Below are 12,401 nucleotides of genomic sequence, written 5' to 3'. Positions count from 1 at the left end.
AGGAAGAACTGGCACTGCCACTTTCTCTGACCTCAAGATGAGGCTGTAGCGGACTCATTCTTGACGCTAGTGAAGATTCTGGTCTCATACGAAATTAGAAAAACCTAAGGAATCCAATGGTACCGACCATGTCATACTAGCTAAATAATAGAGGTTAAATATAACGGTCCACAGTTTGGCCAAATTTTGGCGAGCGAAAACTGGCATGGCCATTTTCAAAGGGGTCCCTTGACCTCTGACCTCCAGATATGTGAATGAAAACGGGTTCTATGGGTACCCACGAGCCTCCCCTTTACTGACATGCCCACTTTATGATAGTCACATGCAGTTTGGGGCAAGTCATAGTCAAGTCAGCACACTGACACACTGACAGCTGTTGTTGCCTGTTGGGCTGCAGTTTACATGTTATGATTTGAGCATTTTTTTTGCTAAATCAGTACCTGTGAGGGTTTCTTGACAATATTTGTCATTGTTTTGTGTTATTAACTGATTTCCAATAATAAATATATACATACATTTGCATAAAGCAGCACATTTGTCCACGCCCATCTTGATAAGAGTATTAAATGCTTGAAAAATCTCCCTTTAAAGGTACATTTTGACAGATAAAAAATTTGCAATTAATTTGCGATTAAATATTTTAATCGATTGACAGCCTTAATTATTATAAATGAAGATTTTTAACATCTATTTATCAACATCTACATCTGTAATTTTGTACCTTTGTAAATGTTTGAATTTAATTTAACTATTTTTTTTGCTAATATTTTATGAAAAATGTGTGATTAATTTGCAATTAATCGCGATTAATCAAGGACAATCATGCGATTAATCATGATTAAATATTTTAATCAATTGATAGCCCTAAAAATATATATATATCCCTCTGTCACAATATCTGCTAATAATACGATTAAAACACTAACAAGTAAAAAGGTGTGTTTTCTTTTTTCTTTCTTTTTCTTCTTTGAGGTATTTATTTATTTATTTTGTCTTTTCTTTTCTTTTACTTGTTTTCTTCGTTAAATATGTGAAATACATGAAATACATGAAATGTCGTGTCTTTTTCTTTGAAATTCTGACTAAACATTTCATTGTATAATTTAATTATTATTGTTAGTTTCTCTGTATGTGTATATATATATATATATATTTGTCTATATGTAAAATTCAATAAAAACATTGTTTAAAAAAAACCCCCAAAAAATCAAAAGAAGTCAAGAGATGTTTGCTTATGTATTTATATCTATGTACAGCCTATTTACACTACGACTTGTTTTGTAAGTAGGTGAGTTCAAGTTTACGAGGAGTACCTGAACGCAACATTGTACACGCTGCTATATAATTGTTGTCCAGCCGACGAGCTGAGCTGCAGGAGGAGAGAGAGAAGAGATTGAGGTGGAAATCATTCGCATCTCTGAATCAAACGTTGGAAACATCCACAAGAAAACCTTTTCTATCATCATGGAGCAGAAACAAACCATCAACTTTGGAGCAGGACCTGCAAAACTCCCTCAATCTGTAAGTTTAGACCCATTTACTCGGTTTGTGTAACGACGTTGTGAGAGAAAAAAAGCTGCGAAAGGAGACGAGCTAACTTGTTACTTAAAAGCATCATTGCAACATTTCAACATTTACATATTGACATATTGACGGTGGATCTGTCGGACGTGTTTCCTCCTCGTTATGACACAGACTTTACCAGCAGTTATGTGAGATATTGACTTTTTTAGTTGTGTTTGTCAGCAGCTCCTGCAGGCTGAAAACTGAGAGTTGAGTTGCATCATCCTCATTCATTCATGTGGAAACCTGCTCCCTTTGTGCTTCACTGGCAGCAGCAGATACAGCCTCTAGATGGCAGAAAGATATCACATCACACTTGATGTAAAAGATAAAAGCAATGTCATCTTAAAGGTGACCTTTTTTTAAGTTCAAAGAGTGAAGACAAAAAGTGTTAGACTCTGCTGAACTCAGTTACATCCACATCTGTGCAGAGTATTTTGTGTGTTTGGTCTTTTGCATAAAACACATTATTTGAGGACATAAATGTATATTTGTATTGGTGAGTCTGAGGTGTTGTAGATCCCCATAAACATATTGAAACAAAAACAAATGGGAAAACTGTAGCTACATCAACATATCTGTCATGTAGCATGATGGGCAACACCACTAATCTACAGTAGCCTACAGAATAATCTGTAGATATTTTACTTTTTTGACTAATTATATTTGCAAAAACATTTTTTTTTGTGACATCTCCAATCTCTAAACAAATCACATTGAAATCTGGATAATCTTTATTTGGATTAAGAGGAACAATACAATTTGTGTTGTATTCTGTGGTAAAATGGCCTTGTTAGACTTACTGTATCATTATATGTTATAATGGTTAACTCACTGTATTATTATATGTTATAATGGTTAACTCACTGTATCATTATATGTTATAATGGTTAACGCACTGTATCATTATATGTTATAATGGTTAACTCACTGTATCATTATATGTTATAATGGTTAACTCACTGTATCATTATATGTTATAATGGTTAACGCACTGTATCATTATATGTTATAATGGTTACTGTCAAAAATCAAACACAACCTCTCCTCTAGTTTGCTTCTGAGTTTTGGACTTTTACATGGACATTTACTTCTTGTTAATGCTGCTTGCACTTTATCTTTTAATAATAATATAATAACTTTATTTATAGAACACTTTTCATACAAGAGCTGTAGCTCAAAAGTGCTTTAAAAAAATAAATGCTACACATCAAACAAGTGCAGATAAGCAATAAAATGAGACAATAAGAAGACAGTAGATGCTGAAATATATTAGTGAAATTAAAAACATTATTATTATTAATAATAAGAATAACAATAAATGAGGGAATTATTAAAAAATAAAATACATAATAATAAATAGAATGATATTAAATATACATTTTAAACCGTCCTTTTACAGACCATCATCATCATTTCTGACCCAGTTTCAGGTCTTTGAAGAAATACGTCATATGTGGTGTTTTATATTGCAGGTGCTGCTTCACGCACAGAAGGAGCTCCTCAACTTCAGCGGCCTCGGTATCAGTGTTCTCGGTGAGTAGAACTACAGATGCATTTCAGTTATTACGAAACAAAACTACTGTTACTCATTATCAATACATCTATACTGTATGTTATAAACTTATTTTTTGTCTTAAAACAGTAGTCATGTGCCCATATGAACATTGAACCAGGTTTTTCTTGCTATAATCATTCAATGCACTTTCAATGGAAGTGATGGGCGCCAAAATTCACATTCCTCGCTGTGTACAAAACTGTTATTCCAAAGTTTATCTGAAGCTATTATCAGTCTGAATTAAACATGAGTATCTCTCCCAAAGTTGCAATGTTTTTAGTAGAACATTCCCTCTTCATGTTTTAACTGCAGTGGAGGAACGTTGTACTAAAAGGCCTTTGAAAGATATCTTACTTACTTATACATCACTTGACATATTTCTCACACACCAAGAGCCTGTGTCCAGATTCATGATAACTTCACTAGTCTACTCAGATCAACAGTATTATCTGCCCTCATAGCTCAGCGCTGCTTCATCCTTCACTGGAATCTGTTCTAGAGATGTGTGCCAATGTTTAATGTAATAATAGTCTAATGATATAATAAAATGCAGATGACGGTGAGATGAAATTAAAGTGCTTTTGATTCTGTTCAAAACAGAGATGAGTCACCGATCAGCAGACTTCAACAAAATCCTCAACAAGACAGAGAGTCTGATGCGAGAGTTGTTGTAAGTGCTGCTTTTGTTGTTTCACATGGCATCTAGCCATCTACTGTGTTGTCCTCCTCCTTCACTCCTCTTTCCTTCCTCCATATTGTACTGCAGCACCATCGCAACACTTCCAAACTAGCATGTTCATTTATATTTTCTTACAATATACACATAATATTGGTAATACATTTTGAAACAGGTGGTACCATCATACTCAGGAATTCTGTGGTGACTTCTTCTTCCATAAACTTCCATAAAAATCATTTACATATAAATAATGGGACAAGTAGGATGATGGGAAGGATTATATTGCCACATTAATAACTAGCTGTACATCTCTCTCATGTTCCTTTATGTCATTTACTTCTTTTTCAAGTGTTTGTCATGGCTGAATGCCAGAAAGGTTCAGGGTTGGGCCGTGCTGACGTAGTGTTTGTCAATCAAGTAGGTGTGTTTCTCCACGTAGAAGTTAACATTCAACCTCGCCCTCCTCTTTATAATCTGTCAAAACAGCATGTACCTTTTAAGTGCCAAAGGTTAATAAACCGAATAACCTAAACATATTTAGATATGTTCATACCACTAATAATTACATTAATATCTTTAGGGATTTCAGTATTTAAATTAATGCAATTTTAGCATTAAAAAATCATTTTAAGTGGCAATCTCATAGATTTTTATTGAATAAATGTCTGTTAAGTGTGATGAAAGTATTGCAATTAGGGCTGTCAATGGATTAAAATAGTTAATCATGATTAATCGCAAATTAATCACACATTTTTTTTCCGTTCAAAATGTACCTTAAAGGGCGATTTTTCAAGAATTTAATACTCTTATCAACATGAGAGTGTGCAAATATGCTTGTTTTATGCAAATTTATTTATATATTTATTATTGGAAATCAATTAACAACACAAAACAATGACAAATATTGTCCAGAAACCCTCACAGGTACTGCATTTAGCATAAAAAAACATGCTAAAGTCATAACATGGCAAACTGCAGCCCAACAGGCAACAACAGCTGTCAGTGTGTCAGTGTGCTGACTTGACTATGACTTGCCCCAAACTGCATGTGATTATCATAAAGTGGGCATGTCTGTAAAGGGGAGACTCGTTGGTAGCCATAGAACCCATTTTCAGTCACATATCTTGAGGTCAGAGGTCAAGGGACCCCTTTGAAAATGGCCATGACAGGTTTTCCTCGCCAGAATTAGTAAATTTGGAGCGTTATTTAACCTCCTTCTCGACAAGCTAGTAGGACATGGTTGGTACCAATGGATTCATTAGGTTTTTCTAGTTTCATGAAATCTTCACTCTAGCTCTAAAACATTTCATCCTCACCAGTGTATTACATACTAATAAACTGTGTCTGTAGATATTTTGCAAACTGTGTCTCAGTGTAAGAAGGTGAGATGAGTGTGAGGTCTGTCTGTTCGCGCTCTATAATACAGTGTTTGTTTAACACAGTGACATTTTTGTCTTCACAGAAACATTCCAGACAATTACAAGGTGATGTTCCTGCAGGGCGGCGGGTCGGGACAGTTCAGCGGCGTTCCTCTCAACCTGATTGGCCTTAAAGAGGACAAGTGCGCCGACTACCTGGTGACCGGGACGTGGTCGGCAAAGGCAGCAAAAGAAGCGGAGAAATACGGCAAAGTCAACATTGTCCACCCGAAGCTGGACAGTTACACAAGTAAGTCTGTGTGCATGTTGTGTTGATTTAGAGGATAATGGTCTTCTTTATGGCTATTCAACCAACATGGTGTTTTAATAGCAAGCATGTATTAGTGATATGGTTTAGTCCCAGAATGAGAGAGCGGTTTTATAACTCAAGTCATTTCAACCTTACTTTTTTTTCCTTTTAAAGTTCAACCTAATTACCACATCAAAAAGTAGTTTCAGATCTTATGAGTTGGTCATTCCCGCTGCATCAAGACAGTACAAAACCTGTCTGTGTGCCCAGGCTGTTACACAATAAACAATAGAGCCGACTAACCAATGAAAGACTCTCAACGAGCAGCATTTTCCACATGGTTGGGTCCGACTGGGGTTTTCAGTGGAGCTTTTGTTCATCATAATGTTTGGAGGCAGTTTCACAGTGTTTCTTTTAACACACATGAATTATAAGATGGGTAATACAAAATCCAAACATGTTGCACCTTCTGTCCTCATACGGGCTGGTTTTTATTAAAGAACTTTCTTCAGTCTGCCATCGCCAGAAAGACAACCTGCATGTTTTTTTGAATATCTGGCCCTGTACACAGATAGTCAGTTGGCACATCTAGTTTTTGCCATGTTTGCCAAAAGTTCATTTTGGCTGGTGGAAACAAAATACTCTAAAGAAAAAGATCCAGAAAGAGAGCAGGTTCTTGGTCCTCCCTTTTGTAGGGCTGCACAATTAATACAAATTTTATCAAAATCGCCATATGGCCTACTGGTAATATAAGTTAAAAGTGAAATGTGTGTCAAAAATACCATTTTTAAATTAGACATTGTGGTGCTGCAGAGATGTCCTGGACTACACATCATATTCCAAAGACTTAAGAAAACATCCTTGTTTAGTACAGATCCAACAGATTTTTACAAGTCAATGGTTTGGTTTAGAGAACTGGCTTTAAAAATAACCAAATAAACTGGTTTAAATATGTGAGTCTTGTTTAACTATGTTCTGTTGTTGCTCCCTCCAGAAATCCCCGACCCCAGCACCTGGACCCTGAACCCCTCCGCCTCCTACGTGTACTACTGCTGCAACGAGACGGTCCACGGCGTGGAGTACAACTTCACCCCTGAAACTAACGGGGTGACCCTGGTCAGCGACATGTCCTCCAACTTCCTGTCCCGACCTGTGGATGTGTCGAAGGTGAGGACAAGAATGATGCTGAATAAAATATTCAACTCTTTCGCTTCTGGGCCCCTTGTGCCCCAAATCAGTAACAGGAAACCTTTATGATCCCCAAATTGTAAGTGAAAATTTGCACCCATGTCGTATTTTAACATTTGTCCTCTTGCATTGTGTAGTTTGGGCTGATTTTCGCCGGAGCTCAGAAGAATGTGGGCTGTGCCGGAGTAACTGTGGTCATCGTGAGAGAGGACTTGATAGGCCACGCTCTGAAAGAGTGTCCTATTGTCCTGGACTACAAGGTGCAGGCTGAGAATAACTCCCTCTACAACACACCGCCGTGTTTCAGGTACAAACGCACCTCTGTTTTTATCGTCAGAAGCTCACGTTTCCTACAGATTTGTGGATTATCAATATATTACTGTCGGCAAGGTCAAATACATTTGCAAAATGTACATGTTTCACAAGTTTTTAAAAACATTGCTGGACTTTTTTTCCACTGATTTCTATGTCTCCTGGAAGTACTGGTTGCATTTTTCTCCAGACGAGTTTTCAAGGTACAGTTCAGCATTTTGGGAAATGCACTTATTTAATTTTTTGCTAAGAGTTAGATGAGAAGATTGATGCCACTCTCATCTGTCTTTTAAATATGAAGCTACAGCTGGTTAGCCTAGCTTAGCATAAAGACTGGAAACAAGGGGAAACGGCTAGCCTAGCTCAGTCCAAAGGTAAAAAAAAAAAATCATCAGCACCTCCAAAGAACACCAATTAACACGTCATATATTGTTTGTTTAATCCGTACAAAAACTGAAGTGTAAATCGACACGTTGTGGGTTTCCGGGGGGGTTTATGTGTTGGACAATTTCTTGGCTGGGACCAGTTCCTTCCTGGAGTCTCCACTGGTTGCCTAGCAACGTCACCGTGATGACTAGATTCCAGTGGACCCTGTAAAAACATGTTTTTATATGTCGTTTTTTGGATGGAGGAAACAAACGAGATATAATGTTTTAAATAGTGATAATTAACCTTTGGACAGAACCGGGCTAGCTGGCCAGCAAATGAGTGTATTTCCCAAAAATATTGAACTATTCCTTTTTAAGGATATTTAGAAATGTTTCACAATCATCAAGTAAAAAATTATTCATAACTTAATTTTGTCGGTTCAGTATCTACATCATGGGTCTGGTTCTGGAGTGGATTAAGAACAACGGCGGCAGCGCTGCCATGGAGAAGCTCAACAAGCAGAAGTCCTCCATGATTTATGACATCATCAGCGCCTCTAATGGTTTCTATGAGTAAGTATCACTAAACTTCAGCGGCAGATCTACAGTATGTTGAAATAGGAAATTCATTGAAGGTCATAACTTTCTGGGAATGTCCAGGTCCACAGTATACAATGACCATAAAAAATAAGGGAGAATTTAAACTTAACGCTACTTACCGCTGTGTCCACCTGTCCAGGTGTCCCGTAGACTTGGCTTGTCGAAGCCGCATGAATCTCCCATTTCGTGTGGGGAAGAAAGAGGGAGATGAGGCCTTGGAAAAGGAGTTTCTGGCCGGTGCATCCAAACGTGGAATGATATCGCTGAAAGGACACAGGTTAGTCAAACACACGCCTCCTGTTGTTGCATTATTACCTACTTTATTTCTATGTTTCATGGGTTACTTACAGTTGGATGCATATTGGATTTGTTTTCTAGAGCTTTGTAGAGCTCAAACGTGATGGTTTGTCTCCCCCTGCAGGTCAGTTGGAGGAATTCGTGCATCTCTGTACAACGCTGTAACCGTGGAGGACACTGAAGCCCTGGCCACCTTCATGAAAGAATTCCTGAAAGAGCACCAATAAAACAGGCCACACTAAGAGTCAGCTGATATCACACAGCAGCATTACAACACTCCGGTTAAAAAAAGCCCTCAGAGATCCATGTTGGATCTGGAAGATGCACCTTTAGACACACGTTTTGTAAAACCCGTTAATTGTCCTCAATAAGTTTTAACCACTACTCTTGTCAGAAATGTCTTAATTACATCTGTGTTTCATAGAATTAATATTTTAATGAATTTGTTGACTAACAGTGCTTTAATGTACATACTGTAGGTAATTCCTGTTTGTTCAAAATTATTTACATTCCAGTAAATCTGACTTGGCAATATTTACATTTCGCAGTGTAATTTATTTCTCCTCTTGTGTGCTGTTTCACTATGCACCATATTTTGTATTTTAAAACCATTATGAACCAATATCAATGAGTGATAACTTTGCCCGTCTGAGAACAGAGAGGCTGAGACAGTTTTTTTTTTAGCAGATCTTTAGATATCAAGGTGTGAGATTTCTGCCTCCACCCCAGTGGGCTACCTCTGGGTTGCTGAAGTGCCTTAAACTTGCATTCTCTCTAACAGCCAGCAGGGGGCGACTCCTCTGGTTGCCAAAAGAAGTCTGATTGTATAGAAGTCTATGAGAAAATGAGCCTACTTCTCACTTGATTTATTACCTCAGTAAACATTGTAAACATGAGTTCATGGTCTCAATCGCTAGTTTCAAGTCTTCTTCAATACAGCACGATGTTTATTTAGTAAATTATGGTCCCATTTAGAGTCAAATAGACCATAAAGCAGGGGATGCTTTAGGGCGGGGCTACCTTGTGATTGACAGGTCGCTACCACGGCGTTGCCCGGTCTGGGAGTTGTCTCAAAACTGGCAGTTTTTGGCTTCAAAGCTGTAGTCCAGATGTTCAAATTCATGTTGTTTCCTTTTTTGGGTTGCTAAAAAACTTAAACTGAAATGAATTTACTTTCTTTTTTTTAATCAGGCAATATCATTTCAGTGTAGTTTTTCTTTAAAAGACATAGTTTTGATTTAGTTTCAGTTTAATAACAATATTTTTCACTGCTTATTTTTGTTTTAGTGTACTATAATAACCCTGGTGTTTTACTCTTAAATAATAATCTGCAGCACAACTACTTTACAAGCACAGTTAATCTTCAGCAGCAGTCACCTCCTACTACTTCACTGACAGCGAAAACAGCTCAGTATGTAGGAGTGAACAGGTCTTCATAACATCAGCAGGGCGGCAGGATGGCTTCATGGTGAGAGAGACCGTCCTCCATCTGGATGTCCAGAGGCCAGTTCCCCGCTGCCTTCATCCTGCTGAGGCTGTTCTTCAGCTGCCGTATCAGCTCCATGAGCACTGAGTGTATCTGTCCCTGACCTTTGACCTCCCTGGAGGAGAAGCAAAATGAGAATTTCATTACAGGGATCAATGACGTAATTTACCCTTACAGGCTGCTAAAAATACAAAATTGTTATGTAGATTTGCTTCACAATGACTTTTTGTGATGGGACTGTGAGAGCTGTGTTGAGTGCGTTTACTTTATTTATTTATTTGACTCTTTTCTACTGTGCATGTGAGTGTCAACAGCTCCTGCTCTCCAGTTTAGTTCCATCACTCAACATCACTTTATCTGTGAAAAACTACAATCTTGGGGCCTCTTGCTTATAAATCACCGTTTTAAAGCCCAAAATGTATTCTAATTTAAATAATAACTAAAAACAAGGTTAATTTGAACACGTTAAAAGAGAAATTTGTTACTTTTTATGTTGATGTCCAATCAGTGTTGATGGTAAATGTAGTCGATTGAAACAATAAATTCCTGTGCGTGCTATTTCAAGTAGCATAGACGCAAAGACACGAAACTCCGGTGTTTTTTTGACAACAGCTGCTGACACCATTTTGAACTGAAAACGCTTATTATATTAAATTATAATATTTTATTGTTCAACACGGCAATTTCGGCAGCATATGAAAATAGAATATAAATCATTTTGTTTTACTTTTATATGGCACTTTTTATGCGGACATTTATACTGGCTTCCGGTAGTCGCTTTCAGTCCAAAATGGCGGCAATGGAACCAACAATTGACTTTCATTTCTTGGTAATATGTTCTTTGGCTACAAATCGGTTGTTCATCCGTATATCAGTGATGTCCTTTGTTTACGGAAATAAATACAGAGTGCTGACAAGATGAATGACAGTCGGAAACGAAGCAGCATGTAAAATTATGGTATTCTGGAAATTATTAGGTTTAGTATAATGATATGGAATAGTTTAAGTGATGTATATGTGCACAGATACTAATCATAGGTCAAAACAGAGCTAAATTTGGCTGAATTATAAAAGGCAGAAGTGGTAAAATGAAGAGCCGTTTAGGAGCCGAAAGAGCCGGCTCGTCTTGGTGAGCTAAGCCAAATGATCTGGCTCACTAAAAAGAGCCGGAATTCCCATCACTAATTTCGACCAAACCAAAGTTGCAGCTTTTTGGAACAGTGGAAACACTAACCAAGACGTGTTTAGTGAGTTTTATTGTGTTTCTGTCCAGTTTTAATGTGTATTTTATGATGAGTTAACAAGGTAATTAAGCCGGTCTTAGTTCGGTGTAAGAGAAAATCTTGAGTTCATAAGTTGTACAATTGTATTTTTCTGTTTAGGTGTAACAATATTTAATTATCTGATATTTTTGTGAGTTTATTTTGTTGCTCTATCAGACGTTGCGAACTCGAACGTCGGGCGCAATGCATTCTGGTACATGTAGGCACAGCTGGCAAGACTGCAGCAGAAGAAATCAGCTTTCTCAGTCAATATGCTCAATATAGCCATATATATAAAACAGTATATAAAACTGTTTTATAATATATATATAACAGGCATTGAACGACATCAATTCAATTTAATTCAAACTTTATTGCAGACTTAAGGTCCAGATAAGAAAAAACAAAAAACAACAATACATTACATATAATACATTACAATACAGGAAGCACTATAAAAAGTCATGATTAAAAGATATTCAAAATATAAATATATACATACATCAATGCCTTACATATAAAGAACTATACCAGTGCCTCCACGGCTGTGATTGGTACCCTGTAATGCTAAATCTGATGTTAGACAACCACAAGATGATGTCATTCTCAGAGTGATTAAGCCGGCATATAAATTTGTACATGAGATTTCTTAATACAGGTTGAAAAGTATTTATGTCTGCAGACAAACATTTCACCTGCACTGCAACATCTTCAAGCATGTCCCCATGTTTTTCCATCTCTCAAGTTGCTTTGGGTAGGAGACAGGAAGTTTATAAGTGGGAAATAACAGTATTCAATTATATCCCTCATAGAGGCTATTTGTTTAAATATGGCAATATGTTTTTCCATATTTGAATTGTTTGTCAGTATGAATGTTTTTTCCTCTCCTACAGAGGTCTCACAGAAGACATATTGGGGTGGCAGGGTCCACTATACTGTTTGTATAGGTGTGTATATTTTTTAAATACATGCAAATAGTCGTCTGTAACCGTTTGTAACTGCCCCGGATATACTGCAGCAGGCATTTTCCTGAAAAATCATAACAATAATAAATAAACATGATCATTTTTATTTATAGAACACTTTCTAAAACCCAGGTTACAGAGTGTTTCACACAAGGCCCCAAATAAAAATATTAAATATAAAATCAAATAAAATGGAGAACCCATAAGTGACAAAAAAAGACCTGGACCATGATAAAATAGGTTAAACAAATCCCAGTATTATAAAATAACAGTGACAAAGACACAATTGAGGCAAAATTAAGTCAAATGATAGAAAGAAAAGCTCAATTAAAATCACCCTTAATTAGATGTATGTTTTAAGAAGAGATTAAAAAAGGCCACTGACTCTTAACTCATAAGATGCCCAAATATTTAGAGTCTCAGCCACATGTGCTGCTAACAAGCTTGAATAAAAA

The 12,401-nt window shown here is 36.9% G+C and overlaps 1 protein-coding gene across 1 annotated transcript; it reads left to right on the top strand.

Moving 5' to 3' along the window:
* Positions 1 to 1,334: 1,334 nt before the first annotated feature.
* psat1 (phosphoserine aminotransferase 1) lies at positions 1,335 to 8,767 on the top strand. Its single transcript, XM_074639202.1, has 9 exons — positions 1,335 to 1,521; positions 3,039 to 3,099; positions 3,722 to 3,791; positions 5,263 to 5,468; positions 6,463 to 6,635; positions 6,794 to 6,963; positions 7,781 to 7,909; positions 8,076 to 8,213; positions 8,358 to 8,767. The coding sequence occupies exons 1-9, from the start codon at positions 1,465 to 1,467 to the stop codon at positions 8,458 to 8,460; spliced, it is 1,107 nt and encodes a 368-aa protein (XP_074495303.1). The 5' UTR covers positions 1,335 to 1,464; the 3' UTR covers positions 8,461 to 8,767.
* Positions 8,768 to 12,401: the final 3,634 nt, after the last annotated feature.

Source organism: Sebastes fasciatus, chromosome 6 (assembly GCF_043250625.1).
Source record: "Sebastes fasciatus isolate fSebFas1 chromosome 6, fSebFas1.pri, whole genome shotgun sequence".
Lineage (NCBI taxonomy): Eukaryota > Metazoa > Chordata > Actinopteri > Perciformes > Sebastidae > Sebastes > Sebastes fasciatus.
Note: the sequence above shows the minus strand (reverse complement) of the source record. Positions and strands in the feature narration are given on the sequence as shown.